Raw genomic sequence first — 25,225 nt, 5'->3', positions numbered from 1 at the left:
GTCTGATTTCTTTTAATAGGAAATGATATTTAAAGTCCACAATCTGAAGGCAGGGGTATTCATTGCTACTGGGTTATCATTGCTATTAGGCCTAATTTTTAGGCCATTCCTCATGCCAAATCTCTTATCATAATTTCTTGATTGTCTGATACTTGTTACATGGTTCCTAGGGGCGTTTCCTGGGAATACTGTTCTTTGAGTTCTGTTTTTCATAACCATTTGTTTCCTTTAGCCATGAAAGTTAGTTTGGCTGTATAGAACATCCTTGGCTTACATTTTATTTCCTTGGGTATTTAAATATATAATTTCATTGTCTGCTGGTGTAAACTGTTTGTGCCAATGTCTGTTGTCGGTCAGTGCCAATGTCTTTTTGTCTTTCCCTTCTAAGTTATTTGGACTTACTGCACAGATGCCAATGAAATGTTTTTCCCCTTAAAATCCAGTAGTTTTATGAGACTGTGTGTTGATGTTAATCTTCTGAGTTGTTTTCCCAGGTATGTGATATACCATTTCAATATGCAGATTTAGCCTTTTTTTAGATTTCCAGAAATTTTTTGAATTATAGTGGCTAGTATTTATTTCATAGCATGGGTTTTCTTTTTGGGGGCCTCCTAGAATATCTATTTGTATTTACTTTGCCTTTTATTTATCACTTTTACTTTTAAATTTCTGTTTAATTTTTTTCTCTTTTTTTCTCCCTTATTTGTATGGTGTCTTCTCTCATGTCTCTTCTAGTTGAGTCTTCATTTCTGATCCTTTTCTGAGTTAGCTCAGATTTCTTTTTATGTCTTCCTGTTGTCTAGCTTTCTCATGTCAGGGCTTTTCTAATTACAATTTATGTTGTTTTAAAGCTTTTTTAAAAAAGTTTCTTTTAGTTTGTTCTATAACGTAAAGTTACAGTTTTCATCTCCTTTAGGCCAGATTTTTCTGCTGTATTTTCATTTTCTATAGGTATGCTATTCATATGACTATCCTCTTTTTCTTAAAGTATTGGAATTGATCAACTGCCCTTTTCTGTGGCTCATGTTTATTTTTTGTGCGCTTGAATGCATTATGTACAATATGTAACGTTAAAATTTTATTAGCTCTGGATGATGTTAAGCTCTAAGTTACAACCTATTAAACTATAAGGTGTTGTAAGTAAGTTAGGCACCATGTCTTTTTCTTTAGCAAGATGTTGTAGTTAGGACAGTGGTCTGTCTTGGTCAATTGCCATTGATACCATGATTGCTCTATAGTCTAGCAATCTCAGTGATTGAAATTATATCTTTGTTGTAACGTAATGTCTTTGTAGTATCTAGCTCTTTCATGGGCATCTGTAATGGAAAGATAAGTACTTTTATATGCACTAAACAGATTTTGAACCTGAGTTTTGTGGGGTTTTTACCCGTCTTCCAACAAAGCAACCTAATTAATGTATAGAATTAGTAGTGCTACTTGGCCCTGGGAATGTTTGTGTTACTTAACGAGCCCTGATATGCTGCTGCTGTTTTGTTTTGTTTTAGGTTAAATGGAAACCATCATTGGGAGCTGGTTGCTTGTGTAGCCGTTTTATCACATCAGTGAATTGCAATGAGTGGAGGAGGAGAGCAGCCGGATATTCTCAGTGTTGGAATCCTGGTCAAAGAAAGATGGAAAGTGGTGGGTACACACCTTAGAGAGAGAGAGAGAAAATGTCAGGGGATAATTTTTGGTATAGAAAATAATACATATATTGCATATATGCCTAAAGCATATTTTCAGTTATTTTCCTGTGATTTAGTCCTGTTTACACCGTAATTCTTGCTTTATATAGTAGTAAATGTTGCTAACCTCTGATAGCTAATATTGAGTAAAGTAGAAAAAAATGTACTTAGGGAAAGACAAACCAACAAAAAAAATAGCGTACAATGAACTTCTCTTTTTAAAAATTTTTGAACTTTTTATTAAGGAAAATTGTAAGCATACATAAAAATAGCGAGACTGATTTAATGAAGCTTTATGTACTCATGCCCCAGCTTAAACAGTTATCATTTTATAGTCAATCTTGTTTTCTCTTTAACCTCCCTCCCAGAATATCTTGAAGCAAATCTTTTACCTTAGCATTTCTTCTGTATGTATTTCAGTTACGTATCTCTAAAGGATAAAAATTCTTTTAAAAATGTAATCATAATAATATCACACCTAAAAAAGTAATAATTTTTTAATATCGTTAAGTATCCTTTCAACTTCCACATTTCCCCTATTGTAAATTATTTTTAATGGTTTGAATCATATCCAAGTAAAGCCTGGGTATTGCAGTTGGTTGACATCACTTAAGTTTCTTTTAATTTCTAGATTTCTTTTCATCTTTCTTTTTTTCCTTGCTGTTTTTTTAATTGAAGAAAATAGGTCATTTGCCTGTAAAATTTCCCGTGGTTTGGATTTTTCTGATTTCTTCCATATGGCATTAACATGTTTCTCTGTCTCATATGTTTTATGTAAGTTGATATTTATTGAGGCTCAATTAGATCTGAGTTCAGGTTTGTTTATTGAGGTGGCATTTTTTTTCCATAAAGGGTGTTGTGAACTGTCAATACGAGGCCAACGTGTCTTATCACCCATTAAGACATTGTGTGTCCTTTTGCCCATTGTCATTTTAGCACTATTGATCATTTTCTAGGTTTATTAATTGCAGATTGTGACATTCTGTCATTCCTTCATTATTTAGTTGAAGTACATCTACAAAGAGAAATTTCCTATCATCAGCTATTTGATTACCCTGAGGTACATTTTGATTAGGGAAATAGAATAAATACTTAGTTCTATTTCTTGATTTACCGGTTTTCAGAATAACGAATTGGCTCCCTAGCATTTTCTGAAAGTGACCAGTGAGATTTTTAAAAATATACAATTAAGAATTCATGGATTTAAGCATATTTCATGTGTTTCAGTCAGTTGTAGTTATTACCCTTATTGATTCCCAGATTGTCTCATTTCACTAGGGGACACCCTTCACGTTGTCTCTTGAATCTTTTCAACATGATCCTAATAATAGTCTTTTAAAGTCTTCCTTGCCCGAGACCTGGAATCTGCCATCTTTCCTTCTCTTAAAGGAACAAATTTTGTTTTAGATGTATTTAAATATATATTTTATTGCTACCCATTCTTTTATTAAAGTTTTGTTCCATTAGCGGGTTTAGCAAAGTTATTTTAGTGGTGTCCTTACTCTATCACAGATTGGAAAAAGAAGATTCTTCCTTTAGAAATATAAATGTTGTGTCTGGGTTACAGTGTTTTACCAATTAGGCAAATCAGTAGGCTTTGAAAATTTACTTGAGTAAATATAAGAACCATGTTGCCATCATGGATTGATACAGAGAAATTCCAACAATTAGTAGTCTTTTATGTAAGTCAGGAATGAGAGTTTCTTCGGTGAGTGCTTTGTATTAAGTGCTGTGATAAAGTTTGGCCATTTCCAGTAGACATATCAAAAGGTGACAAATGAAGCTAGGCCTGGCATAGTTGCTCTGTCAAGATAATTAGAGCTAATGTATGTATGTAACATGTCCCCCAAATTTGGGAGGCATAGTGGCATTTTAGTAAGAAATCACAGGCTCATTGTTACGGATGGTGTTTTGGTTACTACCATTATGAACAAACTACCTCCAAAAACTCAACAACTCAACAAACTACCCTTTATAGGCTTAAAAGAATTTTTAATTTGCTTACAATTTTGTGGATTAGGAATTTGAGAAGAGTTTGCTTGGGTGGTTTGTCTCTTAACCATGTAGCACTTGCAGGATTGTGTGGGTTAGAGGATCTACTCCCAAATGGCTTGTTTGGTGACTCGGAGGTCTTTCGTTCCCTTACTCAACCCGCTTCATCCCTGGTAGCTTCTTTTCTAGGCCCTCTCCACAGGTCTGTGGCTTCTCAGGATGGTCAGACTTTTTACATGGTAGCTGGCTTTTGAGAGACTGGAAACAGTAGCTGCAAGGCTATTAAGGGCTCTTCTCAGGGCTGGTGCAGAATTACTTTGCTGTGTTCTGTTGGTCAAAGCAGTCACAAGATTTACCCAGATTTAAGGGGGTGGGGAATGGACTCTGCTTCTTGATGGGTGAGCGTCAAGGTCAAACTGAAGAAGAGCAAAAGGGATGGTTGATATTGTTGTGATCATCTTTGGAAAAGAAAGTCTGCCATTTACCTCTATACTTTCCTTAATCTGCATACCCTTATCATACTAAACTGTCTCTAGCTCTTTGCCTTGTAAGAATTGATGATGTCTTAGTGCTTTGCCAAGCTCAATAAAAAATATTGATGTTCCACTATTGTTGAAATGACATAAGAATAGACCAAGGAGCAAAATCATTACTTTGGTGTAGATTTTTTGTTCTGTCATTTGGTAAGGTTTTTTTGTGAGGTAAAACATGAAGTTACCTCGCACCACAGTCCGTAATTAGAGAGATGTCTCTTTTGTACTGTTTTATGAGTTTTTAAAGTTACACTAGGCTTTGTTTAATGGACAAATGTTAAGAATCCTAAGTATCGCTCAGGGCCCAACAAAAAACTGTTTAACTGAAATGAAGTTCTGGAACTTTATTTTAATCCTGAGTTCATACTGGAGCTCCTCGGGGTATCTCTTCCCATCACCCAACTGGAATAAAGGATTATGGCTCTTTATACAAAGCATTGAATAGCTATTTAGCAATAATTATGTAGTTACCACTTAGCCACTTGCTACAGGGGAAACAAAAAAATAGAAAGGAGTGGCTCTCTCTGAAGAAGCTTAGTTTCACTGTATGGGGCTAGGACATTGACAGTGGAAAGTTAAAAAACAGTACAGTGTATTACTATAAGTAATATCTGAGGTGTTTAGCCTAGTGAAATGATTAATTAAATGATTAAGCAAATAATTCCTATAGAAATTCAGAAGATAGAGAAATCAGCCTGGAGGCAGTAATCAGTACAGAGCCAGTGTTGAAAGAAGTAGAACTTCAAGTGAGTCCTCTGGGGTGGTTAGGATTTAGGACCTTGTGCCTCTAGTGATGACTTGTGCATTATATCACATCCCAGATGTTTGATAATGTGGAAAAGAGAAGACTTTCAGGAAATGGAAGAAGGCTGATTCCATGCTGTATCTAACTTGAAGTATATTATCCACCTTGGTGCTTGTAGCCCTGTCGGTTCAGTTGTCACTGACACTTGAGAATTTGCTTGTATTACTCAAAGATCCTGGTATTCTTCGGTTAAGCTAACACATTTTATCAGGAAGGATAGTAAGTGTTGGTTTAAAGTGTTTTATTTGATTAGAGTTCAGGATTTGAGCATATGGTTATAAAGCAAACTCTGGGATAGCTTAGAACAGGAGGTTTCTGTCTCTTCTTTGGAGCCGGCTGGGTGTCTCAGAGGGGAGGATGAATGGTGCTGCGAGGGCTGGGCTCTGGTTGCCCCACTTCCATCTCCCCACATACACATCTCAGCTGGGTTCCAGATAAGATTTCACTTGGCAAAAAGATTTTATGGTTTAAAAAGTCTTCAAATGATTGCCTTAGAATTAAAATAACATGTGGTTGTTGAGGGACGTTTGTGGGGAGTGAAACTTGCAGATACTGCACTTTTTTGTGACCTTTTTGATGCTGGCTGTAGATTAAATTTTAAAATTGTCTGTGGCTAAAATAATTTCATTACCTTTTGTGGGCAAAACTGGGAAAAGGTTTTGATGCTGTTTCTAGGCATTTGTTTTCTTCTTGGCATATGTATAATTAATTTAACAATATTGAGATCTTTTATCCTCAAATAGGGATAGTAAAATTATATATATATTTTTAATATAAGAGATGAATTGATTTCCGATTAGAATGTTCTAGTAATTGTATGCGTGTATGTTCTTATTTCCTGTGCAGTTGAGGAAGATTGGGGGTGGGGGCTTTGGAGAAATTTACGATGCCTTGGACATGCTTACCAGGGAAAATGTTGCACTGAAGGTAGAATCAGCTCAACAACCAAAACAAGTTCTGAAAATGGAGGTGGCTGTATTGAAGAAACTACAAGGTAAGCTGCTTTGTATGATATGCCAGACAGCTTATAATTTATTGTTATCTTTCTGAACCTCATTACATCCTTTCACTATTGACTGAATAATCAGGTGTCAGCTCAGTATAAACAATGCTTAGCATTTTTCTCTTTGAAATTTTATCACTAGCTTGTAGTAGTAGAAATATTAATTGCTTAGGCTAATTGGACTGTGGGAATTCCTTTTCATGGTGAGTAAGGATGAGAGAGTGAATTAGCTGAAACATTCTACTATAGAATGTTATGGTAAAAATTTGCCTTCTTTTATTAAACCACTAAACATGAATACCTCTGAGTTGTTTCTACCCATGTTGTTGGAGGTAAATATGCTTTATTCACATTAAGAAAGCTGCCTTCAAATCACACTGCAGGGTTGATTAAAAATAATAGTATTTGTTATGTGATTTCATTAACTTCAATTTCATAGAGTAACTTTTTCTGGCCCTGTTGTCATTTTTGAGATCTGTTTTACTACTTGGGTTCCTATTTTTTACTACAAGGATAAATAACTTTTTTTCTGACTTTAACCCAGTGATGTAAAACCCTGAATATATTGCTAGTTTGTATTCATCTTTGTATTTTCAGTTTAATGTTATAATCTGATATTACTCGTATTTAAATATTTTATCTGAATCAAAATTAGATGATTAGCACATTAAATGATCTTGTTAAGTTCTTGAAGGTTTGATATTGTTATGGGACATTCATTAGTATCTAAAGAAATTTAATACTAACATAGAGCAAAAGAAGTTGCTGGATTTAGTAGAAATAACTGTAGCTGGTAGAAATAGCAAGCACAAAATGCTGTGTAGCGTAGGACCTTCAAATTCATGGCTGTGTAGTCTCTAGGGTAAATGTGCTCTCATTGTGAATTACTGATGTTTGAAATTCTAGTGAACTAGTTTGTGTTAAGTTGATGAAATGTGTATTATGTATCCTGGCAACGTCTGTTCTTTTAATCATTGTCCTTTGCCTAAGCTTTCTCATTATCCAGGTTTCTCTACCAATTGGCTCATCATTTGATTAGAGCCTGATGCTAATAAAATTATAGATCTGTTTAATAGTTATTTTTAGCCCAAACTTAGGTTTCCCAAAACATGGGAAATGAGGAAGGCAGTGGATAGATCAACACCTATTGTCACTACTAGGAAAAGTGTAACTCGAAAAGGAAGAATAGGGGAAAAGATGGCGCTTTCTTTTTTTTCACCTTTTCTCCTTACTCCGTATTTCTTTGGAGCTGTTCTCAGCTCAGTGACATAGAGGCCACAAATAGGTGCAGCTGGAGCTACCATTTCCTGGTTTGCACAGATCCTAGGAGATCTGTTTGACTCTCAGGTGAGCCCGTAAGGGATATGTCAGCATCAGTGTGGCCTGGAGCATGTCACTTCACCTTTCTCCTGCTTGGCCCTGAGGAAATGCTTCCAGGTGAGGCAGGATACAGCTCCATAGCCCTTTCTGTAGGTTCTCTGGCCTATTTTGGCCTTGATTTACCCAGGATTCTATGGGATAAAGCTTGAAGATAACTCCAGTGGATGAATTGGAGACCTTAGGACGCTAAGTCTCTCCTTCTATTTTATCCTTCATACTATTAACTAAAATGTTTCTCCTACCTGCTTATAACTACATCCTACTCCTCACAAGTCTTCACTTTTCAAAAACAAACAGGTTTTTATCTTCTGGTCTGTATTTCTTCTTCTTCTTCTTTTTTTTTTTTTTTAAGTTTTTATTTTAATTCCATGGCGTGTATTTCAGTGAGGCAGCCCTTGACTCTTTTCTTGGCTTCCTAACTTATGCCTTCTGCATATTGAATGCCTCACAACTTATTTTGGTTGAGGGTGCTTTAGAATCTGGGTCTTTTTGAGAACATTTTATGGGACTGACTTAGGCTTGCCTCCTTTTGGCATAATGACTTCTTACTGGCCCCAATAAAAAGGCTAAGTGTGTAAGAGAAGATATATAACCAGAGACTAACTCTTTAAAGGATTGGTTTTATTTATTTATTTATTTATTTAGAAAAGATTTTATTTATTTATTTGACAGAGAGAGACACAGCAAGAGAGGGAACACAAGCACGGGGAGAGGGAGAGGGAGAAGCAGGCGTCCTGCCAAGCAGGGAGCCTGATGCAGGGCTCGATCCCAGGACCCTGAGATCATAACCTGAGCCAAAGGCAGGCGCTTAACAACTGAGCCACCCAGGCGCCCCGATTGGTTGGTTTTAAACTATGTTCAGGGGCGCCTAGGTGGTGCAATCAGTTAAACATCACACTCTTGGTTTCCACTCAGGTTGTGTCCTCAGGGTCATCTCTCTCCCTCTCCCTCTGCCCTTCCCCCTGTGCATGCACGCTTGCATGTGCATGCTCGCTCTCTCTCAAATAAACCTTTAAATTGATGCTCAGTTTTTGATAGGTGATATAAGGATTTGCTTCTTTACAAGATAAAAAGATATTTTATGATGAATTTAGCCAGAACCCTAAGTTTTGTTCTTTGTAATAAATCAGTTTCCCTTTTCAAAATTCTCACAGTGTTTTTTCCTGGATTCCCTCAGTTCTCGGTTTTCTCTCAGTCGTTCCTGTACTTGCTAACCTTAGACTGCCTCAGCTCATGTGTAACTCTGATTACTAGTATGATCCTGTCTCATTGGCTTTGAAGTGTGATACCTTATTAGCATTTTACCCCATGTTTTCTTCTAAATGACCTCCCCTATGCTGCTACCTCAGATTACTCTCTTATCACAACTTTCTGAACCACTCTGGATGTATCCTACAATTCTCTATTGAATCAAGTTAGACTCCTGAATTATATTTGGTTTTTACAAATGTGTTTGAATGTGTTAGTCACTACTAAAGGAAACAAACAGTAAGAGACTCTTAAATATAGGGAACAAACTGAGGATTGCTGGAGGGGTGGTGGGTGGGGGGATGGGGTAATTGGGTGACGGACACTAAGGAGGGCACTTGATGTAATGAACACTGGGTGTTATATGCAACCGATGAATCACTAAATTCTATCCCAAAACTAATACTATACTGTATGTGAACTGACTTGAGTTTACATAAAATCTTAAGAGAAAAAAAGACAACTAAACCATCTGTCTGTAGGCCTGTTAGGTAGTATTTCTCCTACACTTAGTTATTATTCTCTAAAGTATCCCTAATACATAGAATCACAAAACATAATAAACTTTTCTTTTTATTAACATACATCTCTATATATCCATTTATTTGTGTTTCCTCCTTGTCTCCATTTGGACTATACTGTCTTCACACCTTTGTCTTTCAGTTCATTTGCTTTGAAACTTGGAGCAAAGGGGATAATTGCCTCCCTAGGCTGTTAGATTCTTTTTTTCTTTCTTCTCTCGATAAATGTTTTATGGTGATATCCTGGCTATCTTCACTTCTCCATTTTAATGAACTCTTGAGCTGTATCTCACCACACTGCTCATTTTTGTCTTTTTAATAAATACAGTTTTATTTTCAGTGCTGGTGTAAGAGGAAAAAAACTTCTGTCTTATGATTTCAAACTGAACACTAGTAATTCTGCAGTACCTGAGGAGCCTACCATCAATGCTGTATAAAAAGATTCTTTTTATTTTTTCTAAAAGATTTTATTTATTTATTTGACGGAGAGAGACACAGCGAGAGAGGGAACACAAGCAGAGGGAGTGTGAGAGGGTGAAGCAGGCTTCCTGCAGAGCAGGGAGCCTGATGCGGGGCTCGATCCCAGGACCCTGGGGTCATGACCTGAGCCGAAGGCAGATAGTTAACGACTGAGCCACCCAGGTGCCCCTGTATAAAAAGATTCTTAACAAAATTTGATACATAGCTAGAATGCTGCAGCAAGACAGGCAAATCTTAAATTTGCTATTTTCTGTAATTTTTATTATGAAAAGTTTAAATATACACAAAAATGGAAATAATGATACAAAGAACATTCTTTGTACCCAGTACTCAACTTCAGTAAGTTATCAGCACTTGGCCAGTCTTGTTGCAGCTATATCCTGCTCCTTCAACACTTTTTCCCACCTTGCTGGAGTATTTAAAAAGAAATGCTAAGTGGCTTCTTTGTCCTGGTGCTGTGTCGTCACGAAGCCCATGTCCTCCCTTAGCTGAGATGCCTGAGGAAACCCAGACCTAAGACCAGCCGATGGAGGAGAAGGAGGTTGAGACATTAACCTTTCAGGTGGAAATCACTCAGTTGATGTCCCTGATCATTAATACTTTCTATTCGAATAAAGAGATCTTTCTGAGGGAGCTTATTTCAGATTCATCAGATGCTTTGGACAAAATCAGATATGAAAGCTTGACAGATCCCAGTAAGCTAGATTCTGGGAAAGAGCTGCACATTAATCTCATTCCAAACCAAGATCGAACCCTCACTATGGTGGATACTGGGATTGGCATGACCAAGGCCAGTTTGATGAGTAACCTTGGTACTATCGCCAGGTCTGGAACTAAAGTGTTCATGGAAGCCTTGCAGGCTGGTGCTTATTTCTATGATTGGCCAGTTTGGTGCCTGTTTGATTGCTGAGAAACTGACCATGATCACCAAACATAATGATGATGAGCAGTATGCTTAGGAGTCATTTGCAGAAGGATCGTTCACAGTTAGGACTGATACAGGTGAACCTGTGGGTCATGGAACAGAGCTTATCCTGTACCTGAAAGAAGACCAAACTGAGTACTTGAAGGAAAGAAGAATAAAGATGATTGTGAAAAAACACTCCCAATTTATTGGCTATACCATTACTCTTTTTGTGGAGAAGGAACGTGATAAAGAAGTCACGTATGATGATGAGGCTGAAGAAAAGGAAGAGAAAGAGGAAGAAAAAGAAAAGGAAGAAAAGGAGTCTGATGACAAACCTGAAATGCATGTTGGTTCTGATGAGGTGAAGGAAGAAAGGAAAGACGGTGACAAGAAAAAGAAAAAGATCAAGGAGAAGTACACTGGTCAAGAAGAACTGAACAAGAGAAAGCCTATTTGGATCAGAAATCCTGATGATATTACTAATAAAGAATATGGATAATTTTATAAGCGCTTGACCAATGAGTGGGAAGATCACTTAGAAGTGAAGCATTTTTCATTTGAAGGACAGTTAGAATTCAGAGCCCTTCTTTTTGTCCCAAGACATACTCCCTTTGACCTATTTGAAAACAAAGAAAAAGAACAACATTAAGTTGTATGTTCTATGTTTTCATCATGGATAACTGCAAGGAGCTAATCCCTAATATCTGAATTCATCATTAGGGATGGGGTGGACTCTGAGGATCTTCCTTTAAATATTTCCCATGAGATGTTGCAGCAAAGCAAAATTTTTAAAAGTTATCAGAAAGAATGTGGTCAAAAGATGCTTAGAACTCTTCACTGAACTGACAGAAGACAGAACTACAAAAAGTTTTATGAGCATTTCTTTTTTTTTTTTTTTTTAAGTAGGCTCCACACCCAGCATGGAGCCCAGTGTGGGGCTTGAACTCATGACCCTGAGATCAAAAACCTGAACTGAGATCAAGAGTCGGACGTTTAACTGACTGAGTAACCCAGGTGCCCCTATGAGCATTTCTCTAAAATATTAAGCTTGGGGGCGCTCCTGGGTGGCTCATTCATTTGAGCCTCTGACTTTTGATTTTGGCTCAGGTCATCATCTCAGGGTTGTGGGATCAAAACTCATGTCAGGCTCTGTGCTCACTGGGGAGTCTGCTTGGGATTATCTCTCCTTCTGCCCCATCCCCTCCTCACCACCAAAATAAATAAATAAAATTTAAAAAACATATTAAACTTGGAATACATGAAGACTTTCAGAATTGGAAGAAGCTTTCAGAGCTGTTAAGATACCACACATCTATTTCTGGTCATTAGATGGTTTCTCTCAAGGGCTATTGCACTGGAATGAAGGAATACCAGAAGCATATCTATTACATCACAGGTGAGACCAAGGACCAATAGCAAATTTGGCCTTTGTGGAATGTCTTTGGAAGCATGGCCTAGAAGTGATCTATATGATCGAGCCTATTGACAAGTACTGTGTCCAGCAGCTGAAGGAATTTGAGGGGAAGACTGTAGTGTCTGTTATCAAAGAGGGCTTGGAACTTGCAGAAAATGAAGAAGAGAAAAAGAAACAGGAAGAGAAAAAAAGTTTGAAAATCTGTGCAAAATCATGAAGGATATCTTGGAGAAAAAAGTAGAAAAGGTGGTCATGTCAAACTGGTGACATCCTCATGCTGCACTGTCACAAGTGTGTGTGGCTGGATGGCAAATAAGGAAAGAATCATGAAGGCTCAAGCCATAGAGACAACTCAACCATGGGCTACATGGCAGCAAAGAAGCACCTGGAGATAAACTCTGACCACTCTGTGACAGACCTTACAGCAGAAGGCAAAATGACAAGAATGACAAGTCTGAAAGATGTGGTCATCCTGCTCTACGAAACTGTGCTTCTGTCTTCCAGCTTCAGTCTGGAAGATCCCCAGACACATGATAACAGGATGTACAGCATGATCAAACTTGGTCATGGTATCGATGAAGATGACCCCACCGCTGATGATAGCTATGCTGCTGTGACCGGAAGAGATGCCACCTCTCAAAGGAGATGATGACATGTCATGCACAGAAGTAGACTAAGCTCTGCCCCAAGGAGTACTTGTACATGTATACAATACTGTGTCTTTATTCCCTCTGATACTATATTTTCAAGGATGTTTTTCTTTATTTTTGTTGACATTTTAAAAATCTGTACGACATGACAATAACTACTTAAGGGGAAGATAAGGTTTCATTCTCTTTCTGATACTGTGATATTTAGGAACTAAAGCCCAGCTAGTTTTTCTTCTCTATAGTTTCATGTGGGCTTACTTTAACAGGACAAGGTAAAATTTGTTGTAAGATGTACGTAACCTAATGTTAACTGTGTGGTCTAAAGTGTTTAGCTATTGGGGAGAGGGGTGGGGGGATGGGTAAGCCTGGTGATGGGTATTGAGGAGGGCACGTATTGCATGGAGCACTGGGTGTTATACACAAACAATGAATCATGGAACATTACATCAAAAACTAATGATGAAATGTATGATGACTAACATAACATAATAAAATAAAGTTAAAAAAAAAAAAGTGTTTGGGGACGCCTGGGTGGCTCAGTCGGTTAAGCGTCTGCCTTCAGCTCAGGTCATGATCCCAGGAGATCGAGTCCCATATCGGGCTCCGTGCTCAGCGAGGAGCCTGCTTCTTCCTCTGCCTGCCGCTCCCCGTTGTGCGCATGCTCGCACTCTCTCTCTCTCTCTCTCTCTCTCTCTCTCTCTCTTGCTCTCTCTCACTGACAAATAAAATCTTTAAAAAAAAAAAGTGTTTAGCTGTCAAGCGGATTCTTTAATAAGACCAAATTTTTTGTCCCTGAAGTGTTCTGAGCTACACCTTGATGTTTAAAAGAAAAATATTGGTTAAAACAACTTTTATCTTCTAGGATCTACTTTTTAAATCTTATATCTCCTGTAGTTATGAAGTGCATGCATCAGGCCTCTAGAAACTAGTATGTTAAACTGAACCAACTTGATGGGAGTAACTATCTATAATAGGCTCTGTTTTCCAAAGAGCATTGTCTTTTTTTTTTTTTTTAAGATTTTATTTATTTTTTTGACAGCAAGAGATACAGAGAGAGAGGGAACACAAGCAGGGTGAGTGGGAGAGGGAGAAGCAGGCTTCCCACGGAGCAGGGAGCCCAATGCGGGGCTTGATCCCAGGACCCCGGGATCATGACCTGAGCCGAAGGCAGATGCTTAACGACTGAGCCACCCAGGTGCCCCAAAGAGCAGTGTTTAGAGTAGCGAAGTTATAAGCCTACTTAGGTGTGTTGTGAAGCTGTTCAGAAAGTAAGCAAGTTTTGTGAGTGGAAATGTAGTGCTCAAGTCACAGTGTGCTTTAAAAGATTGTAACAGATACAAATGAACTTAAAAAAGAAATGCTAGACATTATATCATGTATAAATACTTCAGTATGTATCTCTACTTAATAGATAAGGGCTCCTTTTTTTAAATGAAAATACTCTTTATTTCAGAGAGTCATGAATTACCAGCCAATTAGGGAATCTTGAGGTGGGGGTATTTGGAGATACATCAAAATTCGACAGATATTACTTTGCCTATGAGAGCTTTGTTGATGATCAGGGATTTTGCGAAACCATTAACTTGCATCTGTGGGAGCCTAGAAAGTCTTAGCCACTTATCCTTCAAAAAAGAAAAAAAAAGGAATGCTGTGAGAATATATTAGAGGTAGTTTATGTTAAACGTTAGGAAAATTTGGGACATCTGTATAATTGAAAAAGTGAAATAATAAGACTCTGGAAACTCCTCAGGTGACCAGTTTTAAGAATGGATTAGAGAACTCATTGGAGAGGAAGCCCATGCTCAGAGTTTTACTTTTTTTAACTAATAGACTTTACTTTTGTAGCACTGTTTTAGGTTTACAGAAAAATTGAACAGAAAATACAGAGTTCCCATATTCCCCCTCCCCACCTACAGTTTCCCCTGTTATTAACATATTGTGTTAGTGGAATATGTTTGTTATAATTGGTGAAGTCAATATTGATACATTATTATTAACTGAAGTCTATAATTTACATTAAGATACTCCTTTTTTTAATAACATAAGCACAGTAGTTTTAAAGACCTAACAAAATTATTTCTCAATGCCATCTAAAATCTAGCCATTGTTTAATTTCTCCCATTGTCTTGAAAATACCCTATTGTTCTGTCTTTGAGGCATGTTGAGACCTTGTCAGCACTGATGGTGGGGTAGGGAAGCAACTGGTGAGTGAGGAGGACTCGGGGGGCATGCTTTGGCTATTGACTGTAGCATTGACCAGTGAGAAGTAGCAGAAGTACAATATATAGAGAAACATAACTTGGTTGATACAAAAAAGTGACACCTGAGGAGTCAGGACCACCTCCACCACCTACTGCCCATGTGAACCTACTCAGCCCAAATTCCCAAGGGTAATACGGGAACATTAATACAAAAATTATAGGGGGTTGTGAGAATGAAGTGATAAATGTCAAGTGTTTAGCACAATGCCCTCAATAAATGTTAGATTGATTGAAAACAATATCCTGTTGTTGACTGTTCAAATCAAGATTCACATACACTGTAGGCCCATTGCATTTGGTTGACTTATCTCTTCAGTCTCTTAATCTGAGAGTTCCACACTTCCTCCCTCATCCTCTCTGCCTCCCCCTTTTTTTGGCCTTGCCATTTATTTGTTGAAGAAATGAAGTTCTTAGTTTGATAGAAGAGTCCAGATTCTGGATTTGGCTAATTGCATACTTGGGTGTCTTTTAACATGTTTCTCTAGCCTCTGTGTTTCCTGTGAACTGGTAGTAGATGTAGAGCCTTGATGAGATTCATATTGTTGTTATTGCTGTTGTTTTTAGGAAGAGTGCATGGTCTAGATCTGTTGTTTCCATAGGGCTGGCGATATTGTGATTTTTCTGATTCTTTTATTCCTTCCAAATTTCTGAACTGGAATTATTCTACCAAGTAGAACTTTATTTCATCAGCTGTTTGTTTCCCCTGAAGTGTAGTTACTATAAGAAGGGCAGTATAAAGGCTTGATTTTTCTTCCCTCTTATTTACCGATTCTCAGAAGAATGAGTTTTGTGCCATATATGGCCAGTGAATTTGTTTTTGTTTTTGTTTTCAGTATCACTATGAAGTTATGGGTTTTATGTATTTTATTTCAACTCATTGTACTCACTGTTATTTTGATGCTCAAATTTTCATGTATTTGGCTAGTGGAAGTCTTTTTAAGTTCGTTGCTGTGTCCTTCTAACTCCAGTGTTCTTTGATATCATATTTCCTTTTTGGCACAGTCCATATTTCAGACTTATCTTGAATTTCTCTGTCCCAGAGTTCAACTACTGTGCTTTCCCATAAAAGCAGTTATTAGAGATCTCCTAACACCCTTTGATGGAACAGATGAACCTTGATGAGGGCAAGCACTTTGGAGTAACTTTCATAGACAGTCTTCCATACTGGATAGACCAGTAGTCTAATCCAAAATGACATATGTCATTCTTATGATTGGGGAGAGGTAGTAGTTGTACTTTGCAGCAGTAGCTAGAGACTTCAAGCAGGAAGGCAGAAGAGTTGCAGTTGCTCTTTTTTTAAAGATTTTATTTATTTATTTGAGAGAGAGAGAGTACAAGCAGGGGGAGCAGGAGAGAGAGAAGCAGGCTCCCCACTGAGCAGAGAGCCCAACGTGGGGCTCGATCTCAGGATCCTGGGATCATGACCTGAACTGAAGGCAGACACTTAACCAACCGAGCCACCCAGGAGCCCATGCATTTGCTCTTCTGTACTAATGACACTTTTTCCCAACTCTCAGTTTGTGCTCTGAAGTTTTCCTTTAGTCTTTTATAAACCTGTCATCTGTCCTTTGGTTTATTTCAGCTTGTACATTTTTTTCTCTAAAGTAATTTTTTGCTTGCCCTGGGTTAAAGTTCACCTGTTCCATCAAAGGTGTGTTAGGAGATCTCTGAGAACTTTATCTGTTCACTGTGTTTATTTTAACATTCTCTACTTGAAAGATTTAACATTACCTGCTAGTTTGGGATTTGTCTATTCATTACTTTGTTTGGATTTAGGAAAATGATGTATAGGAAATAGAATAGGTCTAGGTTATCTTAAGGAGCAGAGATCCATTTCCTTGAAAGAGATTATAATGTATATATATGTGTGTCTTTGTATACACATATATTTATATGTGCTTTATAAGCACAATGAAAGTCTGGAATCATACAGAGCTCAAGAAGCTATTGAGAATGGTTATGTTTGGGTATTGGCATTAGGGGGACCAGGAAAGAACAGGATCTTTTAATGTTTCCCTTTATGCCCTTCGGTGCTTAAGAAATTGAAAAGAATCACACAAACATTTCTTTTATAATAAAAATGTATAATGGTAATAATGAATATCCTCAAAATCCATTCTTACTCTTTATTTTCTATTTAAATTTCTGAGTACTTGAAAACACATGGTAAATTAGTGAAATGTAGTATAGTGTAATATAATAAAAAAGGCTGTTTTGTGTTGTGAACTTACTTTATAAATGGTTAGTAATATTTGTAGGGAAATCTGTAGCAGTGTTTGAGTGCTGACTCTATGCCAGAAAATGGGTTACTGAATGCTAGGCTCATTCATACTTATCTTGTTTTAATGTATCTAATTCATGTGTAAGACCTCCCTCTATTTTTTTTACAACCCTTTTTAAAGGTGTAAATATTCACGCTAAAAGATTTAAAAATCAGACAGGAGAATAAAGTGAAAAGTAAGTTTGCTTTCTCTTAGCCCCCCACTCTCCTCCAAAACTAACCACTGTTATTGGTTTCTTGTGTTTTTTTTCTGGAAACATTCAATATATATTATGTCATCTATATATTTTTACACACACATATATAATGATGTGATATATATCCTATATATGTAAATCATATGGAATCATAATCATGTATAAAATCATATGATTATATATGATGATTATGTGCATGCATATGTATGTGAAACTTCCGTCTTTCCCATATCCCTCAACAACATGTGCAATCACACTATATGTGTATATATATATTTGTTTTGAAACTTGATGTGACTCCTAAGATTCACACAGTAAGACTCATATTTTACATACCTTTATGTTCTGTAGTGATTGTTCAAACATACCAGTTGGATCATGTCACTCCCAACATTTGCTAAAACACTTCAGGCTCTTTCTTTTCTCAGGTAAAGTCCAGCCACCTTAACCTGGCATACAAGACTTGAATTGATTCCTGCCTGCTTTGCTAGCCTCTTTACTGGAAACTGTTGGCTTACACTTGGAGTGTTGGTCATCCTGAACTTTTTTCAGTTTCTTTTTTAGTTTTTTAAGATTTTATTTATTTATTTGACAGACACAGCAAGAGAGGGAACACAAGCACGGAGAGTGGGAGAGGGAACAGCAGGCTTCCCACTGAACAAGGAGCCCGACATGGGGCTCGATCTCAGGACCCTGGGATCATGACCTAAGCCGGAGGCAGATGCTTAACGACTGAGCCACCCAGGCGCTCCCTTTTTTCAGTTTCTTAAACAGTTTATGCCCTCTCATCTGCAGTCTACTTCCTCTGTCTCGTACTTTATATAACTGCTACTTTTTTTTCTTCTTTTAAAAAATTTATAACAGTCTTAGTGTTTATAAAAGTCTACAGGTAAAATAAGATTTAAAGAAATAAAGCAAAGTACAGTTAAAAACTTAACTTTTTTCCTAAGCATATAATGCCCAAAAGAATATATGCTTAAAAAAATGTTATCCTACTGGCTTGCTTGTTCCCTTTTCCACAATAAGGTTAATACAGGATCTGCTTATTTTTAATTTTTAATTTCGTGTAGTCAGAGTTATATAAATAGTTTCAATAATCAGTTCGACAAAGTGTATTATGAAAAACAGTAGTCCAGGTTCTGGTTCCAGATAAGATGGAGTAAGCACACTTCACCCTGTCTCTCCCACTGAATGCAGCTATAAAACCTGGACAGAATGCTTGGAGTGGCTATTTGAGGACTCTGAAAAATAAATAGTAGGAGGCAGATTGGGGAAGAAGACCAGAATTCAAAGTACCACTGAACCGGCGGTGAGTTTACCATTTTTTTTCTTCCGGTATGCCCCAGCCTGAACTTAATGTATCCTGAAACTTGGAAGTGAGCATTATTAACACAGACAGAAAAAGCGCCAGGAGAAGCCCTCTGGTTCTGACTCAAGGAGCCGAAAGGGATCTCCTAATGTTCAGAGAAAGTGTGGCAATCCCACATCCTTCTTTTTTTTCTTCTTTTTTTTTCCTTTTCTTCAATTTCTTGCACCCCAGGCCTCAAGCAGTCCTTGGCAGAAGCTGCAGTGGCCTCAGTGGGGGCAGGCAGGAGCCTAAATCTCAGAGAGAGGGGAACCTTTCTCCCAGATTGGAGGAGCTTTGGTGTCAAGAGAATGCAAAGCAAATCCCATTGCTTTTCTTCTCCCTCTGCTTTGGTGTCAAGAGAATGCAAAGCAAATCCCATTGCTTTTCTTCTCCCTCTGCTCTTCTGTTGCTTGGCCCTGATGTGGGCTCAGTGATGGGAAGTACATTGCAGAGTGGGGTTAATGAAGCCCCAGCTTTCTGCTGGAAGGCTGGAAAAGGGGAGCCCCAGGGAGCCAAAAGATTGCAAGAGAATGAGGGGCTTGGGAAACTGACTACTTAAAGTTGCTTATGGACTCATGAGCTGACTTCCAAGCTGTACATGCATGAGTCTGATTCCTAAACAGCATACAGAAACATCGAGGACTGAATTATGGGATAGACCACCCCTAGCCCCCAAACTGGACACTGCGTGGGACAGTTATGAAACACATTCAGTATGACCACAAAGGGTTTGCAAACTGAATTGTAATTGGAAATAAAACCCACAGAAGGCTGGTCAGAACTTGAAATGTGAACCCAACTGGGTCAATTACTGGCTAAAACAAATACACCAACATTCTCAGTGGGACTTAAATAAGATCCAGAGTGTCATAATATTCCAAGTGTCCAGAATACAATCTGGAACTACTCAGTTTAAAAAAGAACTAGAAAAATTGAACTCACATGGGAAAAGACAGTGAATAGATGGTGATGCCAAGATCACACAGATATTAAAATTATCTGAAAAATAGTTTTAAAATCAGCTATTATGACCATGTTCAAGGATTGAATGGGAAGATAGAAAGTCTCAGCAAAGAAATAGAAGATATGAAGAACTAAGTGGAGATTTTAGAACTAAGAAATACAATGATGGAAATGAAAAGCCCATTAAAGGGCTTAGTAGCAGAGTAGACATGACAATGAAAAAGTCTATTCACTTGAAAATAGATAAACAGAAATGATCCAATTTGAATAACAGGGAAAAGGTTAAAAATAAAGAAGTATATAGCCTCAGGGACCTATGAAACTATGATAAGGTCTTACATTTGTGTCATCAGAGACCCAGAATGAGAAGAGAATGAGTGTGGTCCATCAAAAATACTTGAAGAAATAATGGCACAGAGATTGAAAAGGAAGAGATAAAACTACCCCTATTTGCAGAAGGCATAATCATCTTATGTAGAAAATCCTAAGCAATCCACAAAAAAATTTTGAGTAAATGAGTTTAGCAAGTGATTCATGGTCAGCTCACAAAAAACAATCATATTTCTTTATACTAGTGATAAACAATTGAAAACTGAATTAAAGATATTTACAATAGCTTCCCCAAAATGAAACACTTAGGCATAAATGCAACAAAATATGTATAGGATCTCTATGCTGAGAATTATAGAACCCTGATTAAAAAAACACAAAGGGGATTTAAGTAAATGGAGAAACATGTATTTATGAACGAAGAATCACAATAGTAAAGATGTTGATTTTCCCCAAATTGATCTATAGATTTAATGCAGTACTGATAAAAACAGTCCCAACAGCACTGCTTCTGCTTATAAGCTGATTCTAAAATTTCTTTACAAAGGCAAAGGGCCTAGAATAGCCAAAACAAATTTTTTAGATTTTATTTATTTATTTGAGAGAGAACGAGGGGAGGTGCAGAGAGAGAGGGAGAAGCAGACGCCCCGCTGAGCAGGGAGTCCGTGTGGGGCTCGATCCTAGGACCCTAGGATCATAACTTGAGCTAAAGGCAGACGCTTAACCAATGGAGCCACCCAGGCACCCCCAAAACAATTTTGAAAAAGAAAAATGTTGGAAAAAATCAAACTACATGATTTAAAAAAACAGCATGAAGCTATCATAATCAAGACTGTGGTATTGGCAAAGGGAAAGACATGTAGATCAATGAAATAGAATAGAGATTACATAAATAGGCCCACACAAATATGGCCAGTAATTTTTTACAAAGTGGCAAAATGGAAAAAGAATCTTTTCAATAAGTGGTGTTGGAACAATTGGATATCCACATACAAAAATAATGAACCTTGATCTAAACTACACATATTATATGAAAAGGAACTTAAAATGTACCACACATCTAACTTTGAAATATAAAACTGTACAGCTTTTAGAAGAATACATAGGAGAAAATCTTTGTGACCTGAATGTAGACAAGAAGTTATTTCACATCACACCAAAAGAATGATTCATAAAAGAAGAATTGATGAATTGGACTTCATCAAATTAAAACCATTACTTGCAAAGACACTGTTAAGAGAATTAAAGGCAGAGTATAGGCTGGAAGAAAATATTTGCAAATCACATACCTGCAAAGGACTTATATTTGGAATATGTAAAGAACTCTGAAAACTCAATGGTAAGAAAACAAGCCACTTAAAAATGTTTGATAGGCTTTGGCAAAGAGGATATAGAGTCGCACATCAGCTCATGAAAAGATGTTTAGCATAACTAGCCATTAGGGGAATGCAAATTAAATGCAAATGGTGAGCTACCACTGTACATCCATTAGAATGGCTTAAAACTGGTGACAGTACCAAGTGCTGCGGAGGATGTGGAGCAACTGGAACCCTCACGTATTGCTGGTGGGGATGCAAAATGATTCAGTTCCTCGAAAACAATTAAGCATATACTTATCATATGTCAAATATGGATTTACCGTGTGATCCAGCAACCCTACCCCTAGGCATTTACCCTTGAGAAATGAAAATTTGTGTTCATGTATTTATATCAGCTTTATTCTTACTTGCCAAAAATGTATACTTCAAAAAGTGAATGGATAAATCAAGGGTGGTATAGCCATACAGTGGAATACTATTTGGCAATAAAAAAGGATGAACTACTGATTTGCACAACTCTTGATTTCCTCTTCTTAGGGAAGTCTCTTCAGGGACCTCCTAGTCAGCTCTAGTCCAGCTTGGTATTTTGTCTACTCACAAGTATCATCCTTGTATCACCTTTCAATGTCTTCCTGGGGATTCTCTTTGATTCTCTTTTATGTTGTATGCCTTGTTGAATCCCTTTCTCTTGTTTGTTTATTCTCATTTTAGTAAATCACCTCTTCTAATAGTTTCCTGAGTAAAGGATGCATGGGAGGTATGTCTTTGAGACCTCTCTTCCAAGTCTGAAAGTGTTGTGTTTGTTTGTTTTTTTTAATTTTTTTTTATTTGGGAGAGACAGAGAGAGAGAGAGAGCACAAGCAGGGGGGTGGCAGGCAGAGGCAGAAGGAGAAGCAGACTCCCTCCCAGAGGGAGCTTGATGCGGGACTCGATCCCAGCGCCCTGGGATCACAACCCGGGCTGAAAGCAGATGCTTAACCAACTAAGCCCCCCAGGTGCCCCAGTCTGAAAGTGTTTTTATCCTACCCTGATGTTTAAATGAAAGACTGTCTGGATATAGAATTCTGGATTGAAAATAATTTTACTTCCAAAATTTGTCTTCATACTCCCTTGTAGCGGCTGAGAAGTGTAATTCTGTTATGATTCATGTTACTTTGGAAATACCTAATTTTTTCTCTTTTCCCCCAGGGTTTTGCAATTTCATGATGATATACCATAGTATGGGTGTGTTTTCATCTAGTGTGCCTGTCTTTGTCTTTTATTGAAACTTGTGATTTGAAGGTTTTTCTCAGGAAGGTTTTTCTCAGGAAGTGTTGATGATTTCCACCCCCTTAATTTTTTACCCCTTCTTCTCTGCAACACCTGCTATGTAGATTTTGGGCTCCTTGGAATGGTTCCCCAGTTCTTGATCTTTTCTCTCCTATTTTTACGTACATTTGTTCATACATTTTTGTAATAGCCAAGTACATTTTTTAAATAGATAGGGTGATGAAATTGTGTTCATTTTTTTCATTCTAACCACAAAAACCTGATAGTTTTAAATTGGCCATTGTGATAGGATAGTTTTGTTTAAATGATATTAATTCCCTGTGATGGTTATCTAGAGTGAAGAGCTTGGAAACTTCCTTTTGCCTTTGTCTCCTGGTGAGCTACTAGAACCTAAGGAATTATTAGATGGGCATCCTCATGAAAGCTAAAAGGAGCCTTTGTTCCTTAAACTTCTTGGCTCAATTTTTTTTCCTGGGGACTTGGTTTAGAGGACTCAGCATTCTTTTTTGTTTTACCATCAAGTTAACTCAGTCAAGTTCCAAGCTCTGTGCTCTAAGCATTCTGATCCACCTAATCTACTGATTTCTCACAGTGCTTATTCTTTGTTCTTAGAAGCTATCATTTGATCTTATATTGTCATATTATCATTTAGTAAGTTCATTTCTTTCAAAAAGATAGTAAATTCTTGGGCACCTGGGTGGCTCAGTTGGTTAAGCGACTGCCTTCAGCTCAGGTCATGATCCTGGAGTCCCTGGATCGAGTCCCGCATCGGGCTCCCTGCTTAGCAGGGAGTCTGCTTCTCCCTCTGACCCTCCCCCCTCTCATGTGCTCTCTCTCAAATAAATAAATAAAATCTTTAAAAAAAAAAAAGATAGTAAATTCTTTGAGGACAGGACTTACGCCTTATATTTTTCTGTCTTCCTTGGTATAACTATTTCATGAGCTGTTATTGTTAGACTGGGTGTGGTTTGTCTGTTTGGTGGTGGTGTGAGTGGGTAAATAAGAGGAATAAATGATAGATGGGTGAGGAAGCTAAGACTGGTTTTGTTGTGTCCTTAGCAGTACAGTAGTCCAGCTTTGCAGAATTTCCCAGTATTTGCTAGTTTGCCATTGACCTGGAATTTGTTCTTTGAGTTCCAGATCATCCCCATTAGTGGGTTTGGGATACTTTTAGCTAGCTTTTCACTTTATTACTAAATGGCTTTTTTTATTTAAAAAGGAAAATAATCAGTGCTTCTTTCTGATTGATTTACTTTTTTCTGGCATATAAAAATCATATAAAATAATATATTTGCCTTTTGTGTGGCATTGTTATGCATTAATATATAATGCTGGGACGTAGACCACCATACCATCACTTGTCATATCTTCTTAAGCTCTTGGATCAAAAGCAGGGGAGTAGATGATCATTTGAAATTGTAAGAACAAAAAGATCCATTAGGTTATGTGCATTTATTTAATGTTTTTATTTTTATTTTTAAAAATATTTATATAAGGGAGACAGTATGAGTTCGGGGGGAGGGAAGGGGAGTGAGAGAATCCTCAAGCAGGCTCCCCACTGGCACAGAGCCTGACGTGGGGCTCAAATCCCAGGACTCTGAGATCATGACCTGAGCTGAAACCAATAGTCGGCCGCCTAACTGACTGAGCCACCCAGGCGCTCCATATGTATTTATTTTAGAGTACAGCTTATCTATTCCTTTAAAAAAAAGATTTTGGACAGTAAGGAAGCGTTTATCACTTTGTGCCTCAGATGAATAAAAATCCTTTTTTCACACAATTAAAATCTGTGTTTAACTAGCAAGATGCTACCTTGCCTATAATATCTGTAGATATTATCTACCTATCTAAATTAAGTCTACTTCTTATTGTCTTTTTTGAGTGGAGATATCACTGATTATTTCTTTTTTGCACAGTTTGGTGACAGACCACAAACGTTCCCTATTGAGTTAGATTATTCAAGAGCTAGAAGATAAAAGAGAAAGCCTTAGTGGTGGTATTTGGAGTGATTGGTAAAAATTTGGTTTGTATGTTCACGATTCCTTTATTTATTTATTTATTTTAAAGATTTTATTTATTTATTTGTGTGAGAGAGAGAGAGAGCACGCACAAGCAGGGATGCTGCAGGGAGAGGGCGAAGCAGGATCCCCGCTGAGCAAGGAGCCCGATGCAGGACTCGATCCCAGGACCCTGGGATCATGACCTGAGCTGAAGGCAGACACTCAACCAAGTGAGCTACCCGGGTGTCCCATCAGGATTCCTTTAATCTTTAAAAGGATTTATTTAACATAAGAGACAGATAAGCAGGGAGTTAAAATTGATTTGTTGTATATTTGCATACTGTGTTTTCTTGAGGTCAACAATCTATGACTCTTAGTGATCAGTGCTACCTTGCTGACTTTCTTCTTTCTCTACTTCCATCTTTGCAGCAGACTTGATCACTCTTACTCAACTCCAGGAAACTTATTTTAATAGTCTTGTTTATTTTTTTCCCTCAGGGCTTTGCTGAGTTTTAATTGGTTGATACTACTTCCTACAGGGATATTTAGATTTGAGAGTTGTATTTGATTTGAGGAAATGAGGTTGAGGGGAGTAATGTGAGCAAAAAAAATAGCACATTTTCACAGGAGAATAAAAAA

General features: G+C 37.5%; 1 protein-coding gene and 1 pseudogene across 1 annotated transcript in view; both read left to right on the top strand.

The window, feature by feature from the left end:
- Positions 1–1,503: 1,503 nt before the first annotated feature.
- TTBK2 (tau tubulin kinase 2) overlaps positions 1,504–25,225 on the top strand; it is a 110,469-nt gene continuing 86,747 nt past the window's right edge. The window contains exons 1-2 of the mRNA XM_021695336.2: positions 1,504–1,641; positions 5,862–6,009. Coding sequence (XP_021551011.1) covers positions 1,573–1,641; positions 5,862–6,009 — 217 coding nt within the window. The 5' untranslated portion in view covers positions 1,504–1,572. The remainder of the gene's footprint in view (positions 1,642–5,861; positions 6,010–25,225) is intronic.
- LOC110585164 lies at positions 10,141–12,645 on the top strand (annotated as a pseudogene).

This window comes from Neomonachus schauinslandi, chromosome 9 (genome assembly GCF_002201575.2).
Source record: "Neomonachus schauinslandi chromosome 9, ASM220157v2, whole genome shotgun sequence".
Classification (NCBI taxonomy): domain Eukaryota; kingdom Metazoa; phylum Chordata; class Mammalia; order Carnivora; family Phocidae; genus Neomonachus; species Neomonachus schauinslandi.
The sequence above is the reverse complement of the archived record's forward strand: the minus strand, read 5'-3'. Positions and strand labels throughout refer to the sequence as shown.